Source organism: Stegodyphus dumicola, chromosome 9 (assembly GCF_044657685.1).
Source record: "Stegodyphus dumicola isolate Sdum_Otavi_A_Nest chromosome 9, ASM4465768v1".
Taxonomy (NCBI): Eukaryota; Metazoa; Arthropoda; class Arachnida; order Araneae; family Eresidae; genus Stegodyphus; species Stegodyphus dumicola.
The window spans coordinates 52470017-52494093 of NC_140776.1; the positions used below are offsets into that span (position 1 = coordinate 52470017).

The 24077-nt window shown below is 33.0% G+C and overlaps 1 protein-coding gene across 3 annotated transcripts in view; it reads left to right on the forward strand.

Moving 5' to 3' along the window:
- Positions 1-24077, forward strand: part of LOC118181322 (uncharacterized) — a 104417-nt gene that overhangs the window by 50704 nt on the left and 29636 nt on the right. For 2 of the 3 annotated variants that reach the window (XM_085823431.1, XM_085823433.1), the window contains exons 4-5: positions 6357-6551; positions 15983-16096. In XM_085823431.1, coding sequence (XP_085679557.1) covers positions 6357-6551; positions 15983-16096 — 309 coding nt within the window. The remainder of the gene's footprint in view (positions 1-6356; positions 6552-15982; positions 16097-24077) is intronic. The other variant, XM_085823432.1, reaches the window with a different exon arrangement.

Below are 24077 nucleotides of genomic sequence, written 5' to 3' on the forward strand. Positions count from 1 at the left end.
CAAGCAATGTTTAATCAGTTAACATTTGTATTTAATTTACTTTAATATATTGTACATTGCTATGTTTATCAGTAAAAGTCTGACTATTTGGCTTTCAAGTAACCAGAATATTTTAGAAAAATTTTTCCTATAAAAAATTTAGTAAACGAAAGATTTGCAATGTACATCTCAAAATACTATTAACACATATATGTCCTTGCCAGACTGTGATTTAACAAAGTAATGGATAACTATGATATCACAACACAATCATAAGAAGTTTGTTTTGGTTTAATGTAAATTTGATTAATTCATAATAAGCTGGCTAAATTTTTGTAAAAAAGAATCTAAATTTTATATTTCCTTCGCATTTTTAAAAAATTGTTAATATATGGGACTGCATGAATCAAAGTTACTGGATCTGAACATCAGTAAACGTGACATTTGAAAAGTGATAAACAGTTATGATATAAAATGAAAAATAATTAGTGATTCAAGTTTTTTATTTTCTATACAGTACAAAGTCCGTAATCCGGAAACGTCGGGACTTCGGCGATTCCGGATTAGGGGTTTTTCCGGATTATAGATCAATTTAAATTTGTTAAGATGGCATGCAGAAATTATACAATTAAAACTATGAAATCGTAATTTATGAAATAAAGAGCAATTATGATCTAAAGGGTATCCAAATTTACAAAAAAAAAAAAAAAAAAAAAAAAAAAAAAGCTTAATATTTATTTATTTACTTTATTAAACATTTCTTTCAATGTAAGTTGTTTAAGTTGCTTCATTTTTTGTGCTAATACTTTCTCTTTAATTCTATAAACAGACATAATTTTGTGTTCAGTTACAAAGTTCCATCTATCGGAAGCGGTATTTTCTGGATCTAGAACCATACTACAGATTTCGTCGTCCATTAATTGTTTGGTGATTGGGACATTTTCGTCGCAATGAAAAACTTCTGTTATATCATCTTCATTTATTACGGCTTCTCCAGATTTCTTTACAGAATCCAATAACTGGAAAATTTCACCTTTAGTTTGCGATGTCCGAAAACTTTCAGATTCGTGGCTCATCTTCATCGTCCTCACCGTGAAATATGGTAGCGGGCCATAAATTATTCCAAGTATTTTTTAACGTATCTTACATTATCTAGTATTATCTTAGTAAACAGAAGTTAGCTTCATTTTATTCTTTTGTCTCAAGCACTCCAAATTTGCTTCTCTAAATCAACATTTGATCAAGAATTAAACTATCTAAAAAACAACTGCTGTTGACATAAATTTTGCATCTAACATTATTGACCAAGATGTTAAAAAATGTTCCTCTCAGCACATCAAAGAATTCTGTTGTCATTCTTTTTTTTCCCATTAGTTCGTTATAAATTGCCTTCATTTTACGGGAATTGAATTTTGGGGTTGTTTTTTTCATCTGTCAATAAAATCCAAAGCTTCATACTTTCACATTAGAGACAATTTTTTATCTATTGAAGCACTTTAGTCAACTATTCATTGAACTAGGTAACATAAAAACAAATCGACAGGTTCTGCTATTTCTGACTCTGTATTAAGTAGCAAATTTGATATCTCTTTAGTAAACTACGTTTCTTAGATTTAATGTTGTATTTAATGTTGTGAATGCTTAGGACATATTTGTCCCAGACCCCAGGAAAAGGTTCAAGACCCCATTTCTAATATGAACTCCTGAGCTATATATAATATATAGGATTCTTTTCTAGTGTGTTTTAATTTAAATTGATCACATTAAGAAAACCTTAAAATGTCGTCCTAAGAAACATAGGCCTATGCCAAGAAAAAAGAAACACATGAATCCTCTCTTGCCCATCACTGTTGGTCAAAAGATTACATTTTACGTTTTTCTGCAATCAAAATTATTCAAAAAATATCTTCCATTGGTGAATTAGACTTTCTAAAGGCAGTTTACATTTATAAAAGTCTTTCAGTGCTAGATAATGATCCCAATTTCAGTCTGTCTGTACCCTCAGCTTTTTAGGAAATAATTTTAATATATTGACTGCCTAGGGGGCCACTGGTGACTAACATCGTGGGCAATAATAAAAATACATAATTAGAGTAAATATGGATACTGATAAATTTTTAAATAATGCCATTGTCACTATAATGGTTTGAAGAATAATAAATCACAAAAAATGGTCTGCAGCACCTCAGACCATGAAAAGTGCATTAACCACAGTTATATGACTAACCTTATCTTCTGTAGGTAATATTTCACCATAATGTACATTACATAAAAAATTTCATGATGGCGCCATGGGCAAACCACACGAAATGTTCACAGCAGTCAACTTGTTAAAGTTGTCTTCGTTTTTATCAGTAAATGGTGCTAATAACTTTTATTTATTTCCTCTCATTGTTATGCACGAGCACAGGCTTCTCTTTTGTCATCTGTTGTCTTGCAGCTGAAAAAGGTTTTAAACATTTGAAACTAGTCTTGTAAATTTTTTAATATTATGCTGATTTTTATTGCCTTTGCACCTCCAGTTAGATTTTTTTTCTAATTTGGGTGTTCGGATGGGAGGATATGACCTTATATACTATTAAAATCAATATCGTTATTTCTGAGCTTTGAATGAAAAAAAATGTTGCAAAATAAAATTACAGAATATTAATGTTACTCAGGCTTAATATCATGCTGAATGATAATACTTTGATATTAAACAGCTCCTGAATTCTACCATGATTGAGTTAATTTTATATCAGAGTAAAATTCTAGGAATGTGCATATTGAAACAGGTGAAATAATCAATCATATTTCTCCTGTTGTGCAGTGACAAGCCAAAAATTGAATAATTAATTGCGTATGCCACTTATTAGAGACATCTCTTGCCATATGGGCATTTTATATTTTTTCAAAGATGTAATTATAGTCCAAAAGTCTAATTTGTCTACCAAATTATCATTTCAAATGTTGTATTGTTATTAGATTATTATGGATGAGTACATATTCCCACCCACTAGGAGAGAAAACAGATTAATTACCACAAAGAAGATTCATTTTATCCCCTTTAAATCCCCTTTAATCTCCTTTTAATAAAGCTAATAATAATATGAGTCTTGTTTAAGTCATAACTTCTGATAAAGATGCAACAAATATAAATCATTATGTGCTTTTGAAGAGAAATGGAATGTGCTTATGAATGCTACCAAGAAATAGGAGCTTGATGTAGGTGAAGACTGAAGAGCAGGGGGAAAAATAAATAAGTAAATAAAATACGAAAATGAAAAGCATGGTTTTATGATTAAAAATTTACAGTTAAGTACAGGAGAATACATACAAACAGCTAATATCCCTCAATTATTTTCCCAGATCTTCTGTACATCTTTCCAATGATATAGATGACATTGAAGACCATTGATTGCAGGTGACATCATGACAACAGTCTGCTACCTGGTCTCATTTTGTTCTTGTTTGTAATAGCTTCCTTGTTTGCAGATCTCCCATACAAACATGTATTAAGTTTTGGAATCAAATGATAGAATTGTATCAGGCATTCTAAGACACCCCCCCCCATCACTGTACAAGTTCCCTCATTAAAGCTGCAATATGTATTGTAAGATTGATATGGAAGGTAATGGCATTGTGCATAAATGCTGGTCAGTTTACCCAAACTGCTTGACACAGATGAAATGGCAGAAATGTTATATAATACTAGGCGTTCAGTTTAATCCTCTTGAATAGGGTGACATTGAAAAAACGTTCAGTGGAGGGATGGAATCTGTTGAATTGCGTATCTTTTCGGTGAAGCAGATTAATGCCATTCATTTGACAAATATTGTGTTTTTCCTTTGTTGTGGAGTTCCAGACAAGTACAGAATGTTTCATATGAACTGTACTTTTGTCTGCATTAATTGAAGTTAAATATTTATATAATTTTTCAGCATCTCCAGGTCATAATAAAAAATTCAAAACACTGTAGACTCAGGAATAATTGTATATGCAGATTATTTCTTCATAGTGCACGTTTCTTCTGTTAAGCAGCTTCTGAAGTTTTTATATCAGAGTATGCCAGCAGTCCATTCATTGTATTAGGTCCACAATTATACTACACATCCACATTTGAAGTAATCAATTCACCATGCACCATTTCGATAGAACCAAACTCAGCATATCATTTATTTTGATATTAAACCCTTGAGTAACATGATCACCTTTATCTAATCATTAGGTCTCTTGGTGTATATTATAGTATTAATGATGTAAATATACTGGTCATTAAAATTAAAGGATAATGAGAAAAAATATGCTCATTAAATTACTGTTGTAACCAATGCCCATTGCTGTAATTATTTTTGTTAATTAAATTCAAAATTGCACTTCCGATAGTAATGTTAGTGGTGGAAATTTGCAAATTCGGTGATTGATAATGTGATGTGCATTAGAGCATGTTGGAATTTTGGTCTGTAGTGTTATTTAAAGTGAATGCGATTTCTGAGAATTATCCATATTGAGTAATTATGACTCAAAGGCATCATTTGAGTGAAGGTCAAAAGTGGCGAATAATTGGTAGAATTCATGGAGGTTGCTCAAAATGTGAATATCAATCTAAGTGTCATATCAAGAAATTGGAGCTGCTTTTAAACACTGTATCAGTTGATAGACAGCCTGGTTGAGGACGACCAAAAGCAACAACTGCATCAGAAGACCGTTTTCTGTTATTGTCGGCTCGAAGAAACCGCAAAACGACTGCAAGGAATTTGGTTCTAGACCTTCAGGTTTCGACAGAAATTCAAATTAATCGTTCTACTGTTGCACGAATGCTAAATGAGATTGGACTGTATGCGAGAAAAACCAGTGCTTTGTATCCCACTCACTGCAGCTTCCAAATGGTCCCGTTTAAACTGACACTGTCATCATGTTCAGTGGAGCCAAGACGACTGTGCCCGAGTATTGCTAGTCCAGATATAGTCTAAACGGTGATTCTAGATATGTGTTTTAATCTGGAGAGAGGAAGAAACACACAACTTGCCTTCCCTTGTCTGTGAAATGTACTGTTTCCATGACTGCAGTTTAATGGTTTCATGAATCATGGCAAATGGCCACAATGAGCTGCATGTCTTTCAAAGAAGTTCTGTAACTATGTGGACGAAGTATTGGGACCCCTAGTTAGACTGTTTAGGGGTGCTGTTGACCTAGAGTTTTTTCTGTTAGATGACAATGCTCAGTCTCATTGAGCCTAGATCCTGTCAAAGAAGTTATGTGGACAAAGTATTGGGACCCCTAGTTAGACTGTTTAAGGGTGCTGTTGACCCAGAGTTTTTTCTGTTAGATGACAATGCTCAGTCTCATTGAGCATAGATCCTGTCAGAATACTTGCAAACAGAAGAAGATATCACTAGAATGGATTGACCACCTTACTTACCTGACTTGGACCGTATTGAGCATGTGTGGGATCCTTAGGGTGCTGGATTTCAGTCCGCCTAATTTCTTCGGAGACCCTCCAGAGCTGAAGAGTGCACTTTTAGGTGAGTGGCGTGCAGTTCCACAAGACTTGATCAACACTTTGGCAAAGTCTATGAAATCAAAATGTGAAGTATGCATATCTGTTCAAGGTATCCATACACCATATTAAGGGAAAATGTTTTTCACAAGAGGTGACTTAATTTTCCCATCATTTTCCAATTTCTATAAATTTTGTTTTAGTTTCAATATTTTTTGAGTAATCAACTGCTTAACATTATAATTTATGTTAACTATAATAATTTTTCATTAAATATCAGTTATGTTTATTTCTGTTATTATCCTTTAATTTTGATGACCAGTGTATCATCTTAATGAATGGAAACTTATGAAAACAGAAACTAAAATAAATAATTATACTCATTTAGCTATTAAATGCGATTTCAATGCAGGTCTTCATAGGCAGATCCCCAAATCCATGCCACTAAGATGGTTAATGTTATTTTATGCCATGGGACCTGCACTTTTCTCGTATGGTTGCTCAGGTTTACTGACATTCATCTGGTGTGGAGAAAGTTGACTTAATTACTTAGTGCTGTTATGTGATTAAAGGATTTTTGTGGCACTCGGTACTACTTTTAAGAGATTCGCAAATGGATTTAGTATTTTTTTTTTTTTAAATTCTCTCTCATGTGTTTAGAAGCCAAACATGATATGATTAATGAAAATGACTTCTCTACAAAAATATGATTAATAACATCAAATGAAAAAAAAATGCTAGTCCGCCAGTTGTTAATAAATCATGGCCTCTGTCTGGTAAATGCATAAAAAAATAATAAATATATAAATAGATGCATTCCTATTTGGCTTTCTTCATTTGAATATTTATTTGGGCTTGGCATTCTTAATTTAGATAGTGTTCATTCTTCTGATTCTAGGTATTGAGGAACAAAATGTTAGAAAGGTAACTAAATTGCAGTGTATCAAATTTATGGCACATGACTGGTTATTACGCAGGCGGAAAAGGAAATCACCTTTACCTTCACCAAAAAAGAAATTGAAAAGATTTAAACTTTCTGAATTGAGAAAGGAAGCAGAAAAGTCAAGTGCAGTCTCTTCTGCCACTGAGATTGGTACTATAATATTTTTTTGTTGATAATGAGATATAACTGTAGCTTGGATTTTATATATGATAAAATTCACTCAGAGCTATGCTATTACAGATATTATATCAGTGATGTTTCATTTTAAAATGAATTCTGATAGACAATATGCTTCCCACCTTTTTTTGTGTCTGTGCAATAATTGCATGCCTATTCATGCCATGTAAAAATATCACCTAGTTGGAGTTTTATATTTCTTTCATAATACTTTTGTGGCACATTAAATAAATATTTCAATGCTGAGCTTAATTCTCCTAAAACTTTTCTGTGCTAGTTAAGTAAGCATGGTTGTTCTTATGTAACTAATTTCTATTTCTGTGACATGTTTCTGAATGCATCTAAATAAATGTTCTAATGCTTCAGAAAAGGTAATAGCTTTTTTAAGCTTATTTTGCATGTGTTTTTATTGAATTATAATAAATTTTAATAATTATTTTTTAAATATATTAGAACCATTGTCACTTTCCTTTATATTTTGTAACCCATATTAAAAATTTACTGCCATTTAACAAATTAAGGGGGATAATTCGTTTATAAAAAATCAATGTAGTTCATTTTATTGTATCAGTTTCTAGTTTTGTTTCCAAAGAAATTAATTGTGGGTATATTATTAAAAGGATGTGCTATCCCCTTTTTTATAAAGATATAGCCAAAAGAAAAAAAAATCTTGAATATGTTTGCTAAAAGTATTGTGATGTACCATAATCTTCTCAAAACCTACAATGCATCTTTGACACAAAATCATATATTCTTAAAAGGTTTTAACTTATTTCTTTCTGGTAATGGAAAATCTGACAAAAAGTTTCAAATGTAATGTCACTTTTTTGTCTTAATTTTTTTCTTTGGAATAGTACATATAGTGTTTATTGAAGGAAATATTGGTGCTACTTTATCTGCTAAACCTACTTCAAAGAGAGTAAGTAGTTTTTAGCATATTTATTATACCATATGTATACTTCCATTCAAATAAGCACCTTTACTAAATTTCATAAAAGCAACTGTCAGCATGTTAGCAAACTTAACCATTGATTCTTTTAAAACCTTTTTTCGTAGGTGTTTTTAAATATAAGTGTGAAAGACCGACGTCTATTTGTCTTTCCGTCTGTTATTTTGCTTAATATACACAATATTGTTGTGAATTAAGTAGTCTGTGAGTTCATAGAGATTTCTCCTAATATTACTGGATGACCTGAAAGAAATTGATAATTTATTGTAATTAATAAGAATATGCAGAAAACGTAATAGCAGTAAGTAACTTGAGGAGGAAGCGGAGATTATGTGAGTCCTCCTTAATAAGAGAAATAATCGTAAATTACCAATACTGCTCAGAATAAACTAAAATGCAATTCAGCTGATTATTTGAATCACTCAGAGCTAACAACTGATTGATTGCCAGTGGCTAGTATTGTATGTATATGATGTCATCTGCTTTTTTAGAAAATCTGGAATAAATTGCTCATAGAGTTTCAAAATTATTGTTTTCTAAAACATCCAAAAAATTGTCAAATGTTTCAGTGCCTATCAGAAGAGTTTCCATCTACAGCCAAGGCTCTACGTGAGCTATTTTTTTCAATTAAGCATTCATTTTTTCACACATCATTGAAATTAGAATCACAGTACCTACAATACTGTATGTGAAATAAATACTGATTATAATGAATAAAAATCAAGTAAAGCCTTTGTGGCCAGGCTTTTCTGTAAATGAATATGCACATCCAATTAACCAAGATTGCATCTTAAAGTTTTTTACATAAGATGGAACAGTTGAACAAAAATAAGTAAAACAAGATGTTACAGCAATACACAAAAAAGGTTTCATATGTTTAGAGAAATTTACATCACCCTGTCCTTAAAGATTGCACTTCCTGGTCATTGCTGTCTCCAAGACTAGAAACTGTTAACCCTCATTATCATAGTAATGTCTTTCATAGTGCACTTACTTGTAGTTTAGAAAAAGATTTTTTTTTTTTTTTTTTTTTTTTTTTTTTTTTTTTAGTCAGTGCATGTGTCTATGGGTGGGAGTGTGTATGTCTAGTTTTGGCATTTATATCTCCTCTTTATCTTGTTTGTCACTGTATTGATTATTTTCCTGATGAACCAGTGAATGTTTTCTGCAAGTTTTCAAGGTACTCCTTAGGTGAATAATGGAAGTCCAGTTCAATAGTCCAGTCTGGTCATCTAAAAAGTAATCCACTTGCAGGTGAAGATCACGACCAGTGATATCCAAGGACTTCGAGAATTTCTCCATTTGCAATAAAGAAATTTCTGTAATCTTATGGATTGCACTCCAATATATTTGCAAGAATAACAGGTACACTGTGGAAAAGAAATGGAACAGCTTCCGTTCTACTGGGCCGATTGATGAAGTTCAACTTGCATTTTCATGTCTCGAAAGAGCAACTTAGGATATGTATTAGATTTATATATAGCATTGTTCTAATGTAGGTATTTTGACACAAAATCAGACTTTTCTGAAATAACATGCCAATTTTTTTTCCATATTTAAATTCTACAACTCAAATTATGCCAGACTGCCAAGTTTAAAAAAAAAAAAAAAAAAAAAAAAAAAAAAACTGAACAAGTCGTTTTTAAAAAATTACGTCTCAAAATTTTAGATCCTCAGTGTTAATTGAATTTGATATATATTTATTAACAGCTCTTTTTTATTAAGCTTGTTTGATTCATTCATATTTCGAAATTTAGATTCATTCCAAATAAAATCGCCAGTTTTTTATGATTTAAATTTTGTATTTTTAAATAATTTTTATAAATTTTTCAAAAAAATTTTGTATTATAGCCTCTAAAATTTTTGCTATCATCTTAAAGTAGGTGTATATATAAGCAAACTTGCAAAAAATTAAGAGTTTTTTATTCAAAATATCCTACGATATATATGAATTTACATTTTGAAATTTGGTGTATTTATTATAAGTGATAATAATGAAAGTGTGGTTTATGCACTTTTGAAATTATTTGAAAGTATGAACAATGACTTTTTCCTGCTCGTGCACAAAGATAAAAGGCAAAGGAAAATAGGTTGTTATAAATTAAGAAGCTTGCCAACTGAATTATTCTTGGCGCAAACTGAAAGAAATGTGCTAAGACAAATTTTTTATTTTGTCCATAAATTTCCCACCAAATTTTACAAAATTTAATATTTAGGCATAATTTGAGTCATAGAATCGAAATGTGGAAAAGAATGGGTATGTTATTTCAGAAAAAGTCCGATTTTGTGTCAAAATATGTATGTTAGAATAATGCTATTTATAAATCTAATATACATTTTAAGTCGCACTTTCAATACATAGAAAACACAATTTGAATTTCGTCAATCGGTCCAGTAGAATGGCAGATACAGAACTGTCTCCTTCTCCCCTTTTATTTGTACAGTGTGCATGTTAAAGCAAGGCTTGCATTTATGCATCTAAGTAAACATGTTAGGTATCACTGGGTCTTGCTAACTGTTGAGAATTTGCCCTGGATGGAATTCTGAGGAAAACGTCCCGGGATGCAGTCCATTGGTCTCCCAGCCCTCGTCTCCCCCTGAAAGGAGACCAGTCTTTCAAGAGGATTTTTGTTCACTGTGTATTCTAAGTGCCCTCTTGAAGTACAGACAGTTTACATTTAAAAACATCCATGCTTTCTATGAGATTTTAACTCAAGCTCTTCAGTACAGCAGTGAGCAATACTGATTACTGTATTCATTCCCGTCTGAACAGCTAGCAGGAATAATGGCAGGTTTTGGTCACAGTCCTTCTGGCTCCAGGTTACAAATAGAGGAGAGATTGTCTAATGTTGTTTAATTCCTCACTATATTGTCTGTGGATGTGAAAGAATGGCTTGAGTGTTTTCCACACCAAGAATCCTATATAGTCCTTTAAATATGGCAGATATGAATTAGTTCTTTGTTCGGGGTGAATTTGGGAGAGCTGAATCATATAGAAACCATTATCTTTCCATCATTGGACACCATTTCTTGTTATCTGGGTTTACATTCACTGTTTCCATATATTCCAGTATTGGTCTGAATTTAGGATCATCCATTTGGGCCTTTCTCAGCTTTTCCTTGCTGCAAAGATCATTTTCTGTGATTTTATGGAGCGTGCATTAATTTGTCCAATGGCTGGAAATTTAAAAGGCTTATTTTTCATTGGCTTTCGAAAATATTTGTACTTTTCTGCCCAAGGTTTTATTGAAAGAGTTATTGGCAGTCCCATGCAAGATTCTATGCAGTATTGAATTTTCATGACTTATTCATGTAGCCGATGGATCCATCTAAGTGCTTAGATTTCTGGATTTTTGAAATTAACTAATCAACATAAAGAGGCACCAGAGGTGTTTGATGCACCGGAGGAATTTGCAGCCATAGTGTTTATAATGGAAATGTCCTATTGTCTTGACAGTGGCTAACAGTACTTTTCTAGTGATTATGCAATAATGTCTTCATGACTTCGGGAGTTTTTTAGTAAAATGGGCTATAACATGCTCTTGATTGTCAATTTCTTGTTAAAGGTTGTGTGATGTAAATGCTCTATGATTTTAGGAAACTTCTAATAAACCTTCAGTGGAAGGCCAAGAAAGCTTCTGTATTGATGAATGTCTTGAGGGCAACATCAGTCACAAGCAGCTTTGATTTCTTCTGCATTTGTGCATACACCTTCAGCAGAGATAATTTGATGAAGATAGCTAACTTTTCATTGAAATAATTTGCATTTTCAAGAACTGAGTTTTAAATTAGCATCTCTGAGTTTGCTATTTTTGAAGCACAGCTGTAAAGCAATTACTAAGGGGCCAACATCTGATCATTTTCTGGCTGGAAGTGAAGAATGCTTGCTGCTTCTCCTCATAAAGCAGCTGATTTAAGGCTTTGAAAATGGCGTGCCATTGATTGGCTTGCAAAGTCATTTCATATTTGTATGCATTCTGCAATGATATCTTATCATATGACAAGCTTAATTATGGGATAAGGATGACTGAATTGGCATCTATTAGCAGAACAAGATAGAGCATTATCATGAAAGGTTGAACTGGGGCATTATTTACACAATGAGCCAGTTCCAGGAATTTCTTCTAGAATCTTTGAATTTCTTTTGAGTCTCTCATTAATTGTAATAATTTCTTGATATGCATTGTAACTCTTTTTCAAATTTTTCTTGTTGAATGGCTATTTTTGCATTCAATAATTTCTCTTAACAACAGCAGTGCTTTCTTTAATGTCTCAGACAGTAGTACTTATTGCTCATTTCTGACATTATCTGAACAACATTCGCTTAGATGGAGTTCTTGATCTCAGAGAGGGTTGATGAGTTAGTTTCTTTCATTTCTACTACTGCCACTTTTATGAAGTTTTTCTTTTCCGTCTTTTCAGCAGCATTCACTACTGCTTTATTTCTCATCTCTGCAGTATTTAGTTTGTGTTCTTAGTTTTGATGGAACATGCAGAACTCATTTGCACAACAGCTTTCAACTTCTTTTCCAGTCTTCCTGGTTATCGGCATTCACAAAGATCTCAACTTCTTTCACCAAATGTTGCAAACTATGGGTTCATGCAAATTTCTTCAAACATTTACTCCAGATGTGCAGGAAAAAACTGGTAATGAGTGCACAGCAAAAGTAACAGCTGTAAACAACTCAGTGAATAAATTGTCATCAAAGTTTGTCATGAGGGTTTCTGCCTGTATTTGAAGTTCTACTCTATTTTTATCTAAATTTAAACATTGTTGGATTCAAAATCAAAAGATCTACAATTGTATATAAGAAATGAGCATGTATATACAAAGTATGTAGCCACAGATTTAATTACAGAAAACTGCACTTTAAAATTATTATCTTAAATCCAACACTTAAAACAAATAAATAATTAAAACAGTACGTACTGTTACGACAGTATACAAAACTAGTAATAAAATTAAGTGGACTTAATTGTTTACTTAAATTCACAATTTGAGAGTATTTATTTATTTATTTATTTATTATTATTATTTTATTTAAAACCCTGCTTAAAATGAGAACTCGTATCCTAAATATGTTCAGAAACCTAATACTGCACTAATATGAGCAAAATCCAACTAGCATTCAAAGGAACATAGATAATTAGATGCTATTTCTTGGGGAGGGATTGTAAGCAAATAAAGAATTCCACCCTACTGTTTAGTATTTTGATTATGTATCTTTTTGTGTATGAGTTCCAAAATTAATTCTTTATAGATCTAGTAAAATATGATTTGATGTTAAAAAAAAAAATCCATAGTGTAAAATTTCTGCTAGATCTGGCCAACGAGATTTCTATTTATTAGGGCAGATATTTGGGCTATCACATGAATTTTTTGAATATCTTTATTACAAATCGTATTTTGTAATCTGAATACTGCCATTGTTACTCAGTTTGGTGATTAGTTAACATTTTAGTGATTTGAGAACTCTTCAGCTTCTAAAATTGACTTGATAATTTATGAATTTTCGTTATTATTTTTTAAACAAACAACATTAATGTCATGCAATTAAATTAATGGTAATTTATTAAAGTTGCATTTTTTTAGTAAAAATTGTGTGAAAATTATACTTTTTTATTTCTTGCTGTAATATTTAAAAATATTCTTCAAGTTTTACATTTGGCGATTTTGATTATTTTGACTGTCTCATTTTGCAAGGTAATAAATTAAGCACAATTTTTGGATTCCTTTTTGGAAAAGCAATCCCTACTTTTACATTTTAATTTGAGTTTCTTTTTTAAGACTTTTTTTCAATTGTGGGTCATAAAGCTCAGATTGGCATCAGTTTTCACTGTAAAATCTAGTTTGTGCTTTTTTAAGAAATTTTTTTAATTTTCTACTTTGATGGTGTTATGCTGTGCATCATTATATATTTATTTTCAAAATATAAACTTGTTGTATTAGAAGTAATCATATTTATAAATGCTAATAATCAGCTTTAAAAGTCATTTTCTTCCAAGGATTCTTAATTAAAATACGTATAATTTTCCTGTTGAATTTAAACTAACTTTTAAGTCATCTTATGTTGAGTTCTCAATATGTGCTTATTTTGTTTTTTCAGTTAATCTAACCACATGATATATGCATTTCTGAACTAAGAATTAATTGGAATTACTTTTCTTTTAAACTCGGAATTTTAGTAAATGTGGGATAGAGGTGGGGTGTTTTTTTTTTTTTTTTTTTGGGGGGGGGTGGTAGATGGGTGGTTAATAATTTCAGATTTTACTTTCTTTAAAAAGTAACTTAATTATTTATAATCTGTTGTAACTTCTCAATTTTATTCTATGTAGGTATGGGTATTTTAAGGGGTGTATGGAATTTTTCTGCGATATAACAATCTAAGAATTTTACTCTGTTCTCTTTTGTTGCTTAAAATTCTTGCAGTGAAATCTTGATTAATCAGCCCTTTACGTACATTTGACGACTTGTCATGCATTTGTTTTGCCTAAGTTATGGATAATGAATCTAAATCGGCATTCAGACTAGGGCAAAATTAAACATGTACATTCTTGTTCATGGCAAAAATGATTGGTATCGGTTATAAGAGCAAGTCTCTTCCAGTAGTTCAGTGAATGTTGTTTGTGAAAAGTCAACAGAAGAATTTTTTCAAATAAATCTGTACCCTAAGGGTTAACAAACTTAATTCATTCTTAAAGACCGATTGTAAATTGAAACAATTTTCCTTATAGGAATTAACCTAAAATGGATTATTTGTTCATGGTTCACAGATGATTGCTTATTTAAATTTTATGACAGTATTTTGTACATAAGCTTGCATAAGTTCATAGCCCCAAACTGAAGTCATTAAATATAGAACAAAAAAGGATGGGAACAGTGTTAAACAGATAAAATAGACAAAAACATGATAATTTAAAACTTTTTGAAGGATAGTGTACATCATAAGTGAAAAATGATAAGGAAAATGTTACTTTTTTTGAATGGACATCCCCGTCCATAAAACATTAGGCAATTCTTTTTAGAAGGCATCTTCTTTTACCTTTTCTTTGTCCTTAAAGGTAATTTGACTTGGTTTGAGACTCATTGAGCCTTTGTTTGGCTCAAGATTGCTCAGTGTGATTTGTTACCTACTTGTAAAATGCTTCTAAAATGAGAAATGGCTTTATCATTGAAATAGCTGATACTGTAACTTGCTACTGTTTTAATCACACTGATTTAGTTATGTGAAAACTTTGCATCATATCCTTTTTTACAATTTCTAGCTCTTCTTCTGAAGATATTTCTTAATGTAATTGCTTTTTGTTGTTGCTTCTGAACTTGTAGTTCTTTCTTCTGAACTCATTTTTATTGTCCTGTAGTGACTTCTTCTGTTCTTTATTGTTAAGTTCCAAACATTCCTGGTTTTGCTTGGAAGTACAATATACCATAGATCACAAAAGAAGTCCAGAGTGACAGAGCACTTAAAGTCTGTGCATGCAATTCTATCTGGCCATAATTTCTTCCAATTTGAGTTCATATGCATGTAAGTCACTTTCTGTTAGGTTTTGTTGATGAAAGTTTAGCAATGGAAAGTATTAAAATGTTGTTTTCAGAAGTCCCTGAGTGTTATTAATGTGTCACAAATTACCTTTAAAAATATATATTGTTGGTTTTGTGTTCATCATTTAAGGATTGTTTCTTAAATTATAATTAATTTCCCCCCTTTTTTGTTCAGATAATGTGTTCTTGAAATGAGTTGTTTTTGATCCAAGATTGCACTGTATTTTATTTCTTATTATATCACTTATTTCACTTTTGCTGAAACATGATAAACAATTTAACCATGGAAATTGCAAATAACAGAACTTAACAACTTGAAATGCTGAAATAAGATTTAATCTCTTGCATTGCCAGCCATGAGAACCACTGTGTTATTGATAGGTTTGTATTTTGCACATAAAGTATTCATAATTTCTGTTACAAAAATCCAAAGTTATGTATTTCTTCCTTATTTTTGCTTGGAAAGAAGTGTGAATTTCAAGCAATTTGTGGTAAAATCTCTTTCCTGTGGATTTTTAGTTAAGAACCTTGTGCCTCATTGTGTTAAACCTTAAGAGACATTATATAATAATTATACATTCCAGTTATATTTAATTTCAGTCAAATATGTTCTATCACTTTTTTTAAAAATTCTATATTCCAAATTTTTTTTAAGCTCTTTCGTGCCAGTTTCATATTATTGCAGGAATGTATGGCAAGTTTTTGGTTTTTATACAGAAAGCATTGCTGCTAACTTAGACACTAAGGCATTGTTCTTGTTATTTTGCAAGTCTTAATTCAGGATCTGGTCTCTTTTTATATGTTTTCTAGTTTTATGAAAGGCATATATGCATAATATTTGACTATATATTTCCATTTTGTGTTCTTTAATTTTTTTAAAAATAATAAAGCCTTTTTTATGTCTTAATTTAGATTTGGAAGCAAAATTAAAGAAATCTGTAGCTGATGTATCTGCTGATGAAGAAAAGTCTGCATGCTCTGTGCAAAAAGAATTGCAGAGTTCAAATACTAATGAGAAAAAATCTGGTAATGTAAACTAATATATGCAAGAGGAAATTTGTTTTATTTAAACAATTTTCAACTCTTCCTGCCTATGGTTTAAAGTTTTTTGAAATGTCATAAAAATATTTTATTAAATGTAGAATATGAATGAATTATAGCCATTAGTTTTTAAAGATGATTGATGAATTTTTCTGGAAATATAGTTTATGTGCGGTTTAATGTGTGTTTATGTGGGGAAGTACATCTAATTTATATTAAGAATTGTATGGGAGTCTTAAATATAAATACATGTTTGTATAATTTAAAATTTACTAAATATCCTGGGAAATATTTCAGTATGTAAAGAAACTCAACTGATCATAATTCCAAAATGAAGGTAAGATGCATTTATAAAGAGAGTAAAATCAGGACTTGTGAATGAATTAAATTCTTTAGTTACATATCATTAAAAAAATTGTGCTCTCTGACTTACATTGCAGGTGTAATATATTTTAAAATATAAGTATTTCTCCTATAACACATATATAGTATTTTAAAATATAGGTATAACTCCTATAACACATAGATAGGTCCATAGACTAGACAGTGTAGTGTGAAACTGCATTATACAAGACAAACAACTGATGCAAAATAGAGGGGTCCATTCTAAAATATTTTTTAATGGTTCTCACTGTTGCCTTATTTAAATTTATAGGCTTTTTGCAGTGTGAACCTTTTCTCCTTTTAGCAATTGTTCAGCTCCAAAGAAATAAATTTCTTTAAAAGATTTTTTGCTTACTTCCAGACATATTTTTGGAATGAAATATAATTTTGCAATAATTATTCCTCAATGGCAAAACAAATTAGTGGCACATACCCAAAAATTTTTTCAAAAAGTTTCTTCCAAAATCATAGTTGCATTCTGTCAACTGAACACTTGGAGCACAAGATACATACTGCTAAATGATGAACCCGACTCAGTTTCAAAAGAATTTCAGTGTCAGAGAATACAGATATACCCCCTTTTTGTGTGTGTGTGTATAAGTAAATATGCTGTTATGTAATTATACACGTTGGCATAGTGTGTAACTTTATTTTGTAAATGTTTAAAGTAAAAACAGCTTTATCAAAATATGTACAAGAAAAAAATGTTACAAGAGGTTTCATGCATATTCAGTAATATGCTAGAATTAAAGCTGTGTTGCTGGGCTGTATGAGGGTTTCCACAGTTTTCTGATCATTTAAAAGTGAAACTGTATTTATGAGAGAGATAAATACTTGTATTCATATGAGACTGGCAAAATGTTTATACAAGATAAAATGTGGGACCAAGTATTTCCTTAAGACTATCTTTTCTTGAAACAGTGCCATTATACATATTTATTATTATTTTTTCCTTGTTAATTCTTTTTAAGTTAGTGAATTTTTATTAAAATGTGTGCAGTTAAAATTTAATTATGGAAGGGTATCAATTTATTTGGCAGGAGGGGGGGGAATTGTGCTTTAGAACAACACATCAACAAAATATGATTGCTATAAATTTTTGTACTAGTCAAATCTATCAAAATTGCAATGCAACTATGATGTATTTTGAATAATCATTTATCATATATTCAGACTGATGGCTTTTAATGCTGTATTACATTTACTCATGGAAAACTGTTATTACTGCGCTGCAGTGCACTTTCACACCAGTTACTATGCATACAACAATTTCTGTCCTCAAAATAAGTGTGCTCCTACTATTACTCTTCAGGGTTGCCACGCTACCAGGAAAAGCGGGAAAACTGGAAAAAGTCAGGGAATTCGAAAATTGACCAAAAAAGTCAGGTAATTTAAATATTTTAGTCAAAATCTAGAAAAGTCAGGGAATATCATATTGCAATCCCCCAAAAAAGCGAGTTTTGTGCCAATGTTGGAAGCGATAACTTTGTTAGCGAAATTATGTGTCGGATGAGTGTCATTGGGGCAGCTGGCATAGAGCCAATTTTCTCCAATGAGATTGTCTTTTAGAAAGGCAAAGCAAGTTTCCGGCAAGTTTGGTTTCCAGTAACCTCGAGAATCCTAAGACTCGCATCTGCAGGTTATGTTGAACTAAAGAAAATACCTTCCCATTCTCGTACACAACAAAATCGGTTTAATCTTAATATACGGTGCCATGGAGGCCAGAATAGCCCCCATGTACTCTGTTCTAATGCAAGAATGTCTATGTAAAGAAAGGTTCCATAGACGTAATATAAATCAGTTTGCTATAGTGCCGCTAGAAAGCAGAGGAAAAAACTCGCCAAGGGATTTGGCGATGGAACCTGATGGCAAGAATTTCTCCCTCTGCGATGTGTACAGGAAATTGTGAAGCATGTGTTAAGAAGAAACGCTCTTTGACTTTCGCAATAATTTATACTCGGATTTTTGTACTTTTTTTTGCTCAGAATAGCTAATCTATTAATTAATTTACTCGTGCAAAAAATATTTTCTTTTCCTTTAAAGTTTAAGAAAATTTAAAACTATATTCGTTTTATGTACTCTTGATAAACTTGACCTTCGAACTTCACAAGCTTCAGCGACAGATATTTCACGCATATTCGCTCTACGTTGGGATGGAACCATTCCTGTTGCAGAGAAGTTTTTTTTGTCTTAACAATACATATTTTTTTTTTAATTTTAACCTCCATGTACAGTATACATTGGATTTGGCGATATTATGATGAGCAGTAACAACAGTTACCTCTTTCTGTCTCTTAGTCTGTTTAAGAAGGTGTTGGGTAGTAAACCGGTCATTTTGGTGTTGGTGGCAGTTTTCAATATTGTACAAAGGCCATAGCGAAGACTAGGATTTTACCGCAAAATCTTTTAAACTACTTTTTTTTTCATTTTAATAACTGCTTTCTTTTTCATTTTGCAGTAAAATAAAAAAATAGTAATCAGTCATCTAGGCTAACGTTTAATATTCGCCAAAATAGCACTGATTATTGTAATTCAATTTTTAAGTAATTAACTTCATTTTAATGTTATTTATATCATTTAATGTTCTTCTTTCCTCTAAATTTATTTATTATTAGTTAATAATACTTTAAAATTTCAGGCAAATTTCTCTGGCATAATTCTGAAACTAAATAAATATGATGACATATTATCACAAAATTTAATGCACATATTTTTGTTTATGTATGCTGCTAAATAAATATAAAGTACCTGAATTTATTTTAAAATATCATTAAATAGATTTCTTTCTTTCGTTTAGCTGCATAATGTCTGCAAAAAAAACGTATTTTTTAATCCAGATTGGGCAGATTCTAATCTCAATCTTCAGTGGAGAAAACAACTCCTATTATAGCTATAATAGTGTTACGAAATGTAAAGGCGCGTTGAGATGGCTTCCCCGCAAAGCAGTTTTAGGGTTGCCATAAAATAGTAAGAGCAGGTGTTGCCACATTTGGTGAGAAATCACCCATTTGGCGACAAAATCGGCAGTATACCATGGACGGTTGGAGAAGCTTCTGGAACGAATTCTTACCGGTTTAGTCCAGAATGTTTCCAAACACAACCTGAAAGTTATATAAACCCTGCTGGTCCGCAGTCAGTAAGTGTGCTTCATCGAGAGGAAGTGTGCGTCTCTTATCGAGTAAGTGTGTCTCTTATCGAGAGTGAGTGTGTCTCGTCTAGCGAGTGAATCCCTGCGGAGTCGATCGAGTTGACAGCCGGGCAGGGAGTGCCGAGTGGGTAGTCGAGTCTACTGAAGGAGTCTGTTAATGCATCGTTGAGAGAACGTGTTGAGCTCCGGGAAAGACTGAACCGAAGAGTCAGTAGCTGTGCTCGTGTGTCATCGAGTGCATCGCGAGTTGTAGTGTGGAGAGTCTCGAGAATGACCAAGCAGAGTCGAGAGCTGTACTCCGGAAAGCAGAGTCGGGTGCTTTGCAGGAAGCTGTCTCCACCGTGATAGCCTGATAACCTGAAAGCTGTGTCGCTGATTGTTCCAGCATGTTTATAGTAGATCTTCGACGACTGTAAAAGTGTTTTCGAGCCATCCTGATTAATATTGGCTAAATAAAGTGTGTTTCGATACTTAATCAAGTGTCGTTATTCTCTCCAAACCTACGAACCCCATACGAACGTGAAGGAAGAAAATAACGTAACAACTGGTGTCAGAATAATCAGAAGAAAGAGAAATTACGTAACGTTTGGTGTCAGGAGTGGGGTTTGAGATTGAATGCCAGTGACCCGCCTTGAAGAGAAAAAACCATGGTGGAGGAAATGAAGACTTTGATAGACTTCTTAGCCGAGATGAGGGCTGAGATAAAAGCCGGATATCAAGAGATGAGAGCTGAAATGAAAGCCGGATATCAAGAAATCAGGGCTGAGTTGAAAGCCGGACTGAAGGAGATGAAAGCTACACTGGAAGAGAAGAACACCTGACGAGAAGAATTAAATGTCGGCCAAGAAAAGGTGCGAGAGCAACTCCGACAGATGACAGTGGAGCTTACAGAAAAAACTAGAGCCATCAAAGATGATGTGGAAAGGAGAGAAGTGACTTCTGAAGAATCAAAGGATGAAGAAAGTAGCTAATGAACTGTCTGAGGAAGATCAAGAAATGAAAGATGAAACAACTAATGGGATTAAAGATAAAGAATGAAAACATAAAGAAATAAAAGACGGGAAAGTAGATTTTGATTCTCAAGTGCTTGAAGTGGAAGAAAATGAAAATAGAACTGTTAAGTTCGTCAAAACTGATAGTGAAGTTACGAAGTCGCAGGCAGTAAGTGTTGAACCATCTGAAAGTGCATGTGATGCAGAGATGGGAGAAGCTGATGTGCAGCTTAAGCAGTTTACTCCAGTATTGCAAGAAAATTCGCCCACTTCGCAAACCATGTGTGCGTCTCATAGTGCAGGTTTTACAGAAAAGGACTTGATTCCAAACCCGGATACTTCTGCTTTTAAAAGATCGGATTCTATTCGTGACCCTGGTGCAAACATCGGAACTGGTTTTCAGGAAATAGAGGTAAATAAGCACGTATCATCTGCTAATGATACCGAGGTGATCTAGCGCATGCTTCGAATGATCTACAGCGTGGTGTACGAATTGTTTTAGATTTTCCTGTAGATGAAAAGTCTGAAAGGACTGAATCTTCATACTGTGATATGCAAAACAGAAATGCATCTGAGAACTACAGTGGAAAAGTATTTGACCCGGGTATATTTTAGTGAATAGACTGAGACTGAAATTCATTCAGAACTTTAATATATATAATTTAAAATTGTTATGTATCTAATTTGTGTATATAACTTGTATATAGGGTAAATATTTGTTTCTTTAGTTGTGTTATATGTATGTTTTAAAGCGAATTGATTGTATCGAATTTGGCTTCTGACCAAGGGTTGTACTGCCCGGGACATGCAGTCCTTAGGAGGAGGCAGTGTTACGAAATGGAAAGGTCCTGTGAGATGGCTTCCCCGCAAAGCAGTTTTAGGGTTGCCATAAAATAGCAAGGAGGGCAGGTGTTGCCACATTTGGTGAGAAATCACCTATTTGGCGACAAATTTGGCAGTATACCATGGTCGGTTGGAGAACCTTCTGGAACGAATTCTTACCGGTTTAGTCCAGAATGTTCCCGAACACAAGCCGAAAGCTATATAAACCTTGCTGGTCCGCAGTCAGTAAGTGTGCTTCATCGAGAGGAAGTGTGCGTCTCTTATCGAGTAAGTGTGTCTCGTCTAGCGAGTGAATCCTGCGGAGTCGATCGAGTTGACAGCCGGGCAGCGAGTGCCGAGTGGATCGTCGAGTCCACCGAAGGAGTCTGTTAGTGTATCGCGATTAATGCATCGTCGAGAGAGCGTGTTGAGCTCCGGGAAAGACTGAACTGAAGAGTCAGGAGCTGTGCTCGTGTGTTGTCGAGTGCATCGCAAGTTGTAGCGTGGAGAGTCTCGAGAGTACGTGGAGTTCCGAGAATGACCAAGCAGAGTCGGGAGCTGTACTCCGGAAAGCAGTCAGGTGCTTTGCATGTAGTGCAGGTAGCTGTCTCCACCGTGATAACCTGAAAGCTGTGTCGCTGATTGTTCCAGCATGTTTATAGTAGATCTTCGACGACTGTAAAAGTGTTTTCGAGCTGTCCTGATTAATATTGGCTAAATAAAGTGTGCTTCGAACGAACCCCGTACGAACGTGAAGGAAGAAAATAACATAACAACTGGTGTCAGAATAATCAGAAGAAAGAGAAATTACGTAACAATAGTTAATGCTTTCAGGATTATATATATAATAAGTCATATGCAATTAGCAAATTTTTGTGTTTTCAAGTGGTACCATAATTAATTTATCTCTCAGCGCAGCCAACGCGCACTTTGCGGGTAGACTGGAATTTTCTCCAAACACACCTGGAAAAGTCAGGGAATTTCATTCTCCTCTTTAAGTGGCAACCCTGACTCTTGTTCTTTACATTTATCCCTTTGTGTGTGTTCTCCTCCTTTCTCAAAATATATTACAAAGGATTTCCCCCCCCTAACGTTAAAAATGCTTCAAAGAATTGGCATCTGCTGTTTAAACTGTAACCAAAAACAAACACTTTTTTTTTTTTTTTTCCTCTTTTAAGGGGAAAAAATGCTGACTATATGTTTGCTTACATTGATTCAGGATAATTTTGCTTTGAGTTATATTTATTCAGTTCATGTGATCTAGTCGAAAACATTGAGGGGGGGGGGAGATTGTAAGTACAATGCATCCATATATGGTATAACTCTTTTTGGAAGGATACCATACCAAGAAAGTTCGATTCCATTTTACAAGAAAAAGGAATGTTTCTAAGCTTTCCTCTCCCATGTGAACACCAACGTTCAACCACTATTATTTGCTGGAACAATTGTGACCATTTTTAGTGCTTTTTGTTTGCTAATGCGTCTTCAAATATTTAAAAAGAGAGAGCAGCAAGATTTTGCCAAAATGTGAAATTGATGTGTTTTGAAAAAACTGGCAACACTTTTTTCCCCCTCCCCATGTACAGCAGCAATGCAGAAATCAGCTTAATGTGAGTAGACTATAAATCTTGCAGTGCATTTGTCTGGAATAAAGCACAAATATACAATGAATTCTTTTTCACCTGCAGATAGATTCTGTTAGAGATGACCAGTACTTGAAGTTTTGCATTTGTTTGCAGAAATCTGTTGCTGAAATATATGAAATGTGGCAACACTGAAATTGTTGATTGACTGACAGAGATTTTTGTATTTGTTCATAATAGCACATCATCTTTTTTCATGATCATTTGCTTGAGACGCATTTGTGACCGACGAGTAAGTGCACACAAGTGTATTGGGAACTTTAAAGTCCATTATTAGTGCTGATGAGTACTGACTATAACGTTACAATTCTGATAGCAAATAGGCAAGCACAGCGTGGAATTGCCATTTCGAAGTCACAAAACCAATTGGAAAAGTGATAATTATTTCGTAAGGTATCTTGATATGGTTTTTCAAAATGCAGTGCTTAAGCATGCAACTATTACTGGTCAGCATAATGTCACAGTTTTCAAGTCTCTAAAGACATTAGATCAAATTGATCTGAGCTATATTACAACTAAGTTGACACGTAGAGAATAATGCACCACTTTCCAACCTTGTTCTGCAGTATTTGGCTAAAAAAATGAATAAGCCAAACCAAACTTCATGAAACTATTTTTTATTCCCTCGCATAAAATCAATGCATCAAGGCATTTTGAAAGAAGATAAGGATTAATTTAAAGATGATGTCAAAAAAATTAGTGTTATTCAAAATTCAATATTAATAAATTGTTTAAATTTTTTTTTGCTCTAGAGGGTGTGTACTTAATATTGTTATGCGTATGTAGTGAAACCAATAGACGATGTCCCGTGTTTTACTAGCTGCAGATTATTAATATTACGGTGTAGTATGTCTACATATGCAGTGTGATAATAATGTTCTTCCGGCCTATATCACTAAGGTTCCACTCTTATTTGTCTTTTGGCTGTAATTTTAGGCTTTTCTTGAGGTGGGGGCCTTAAGATTTCATTTCAGGCA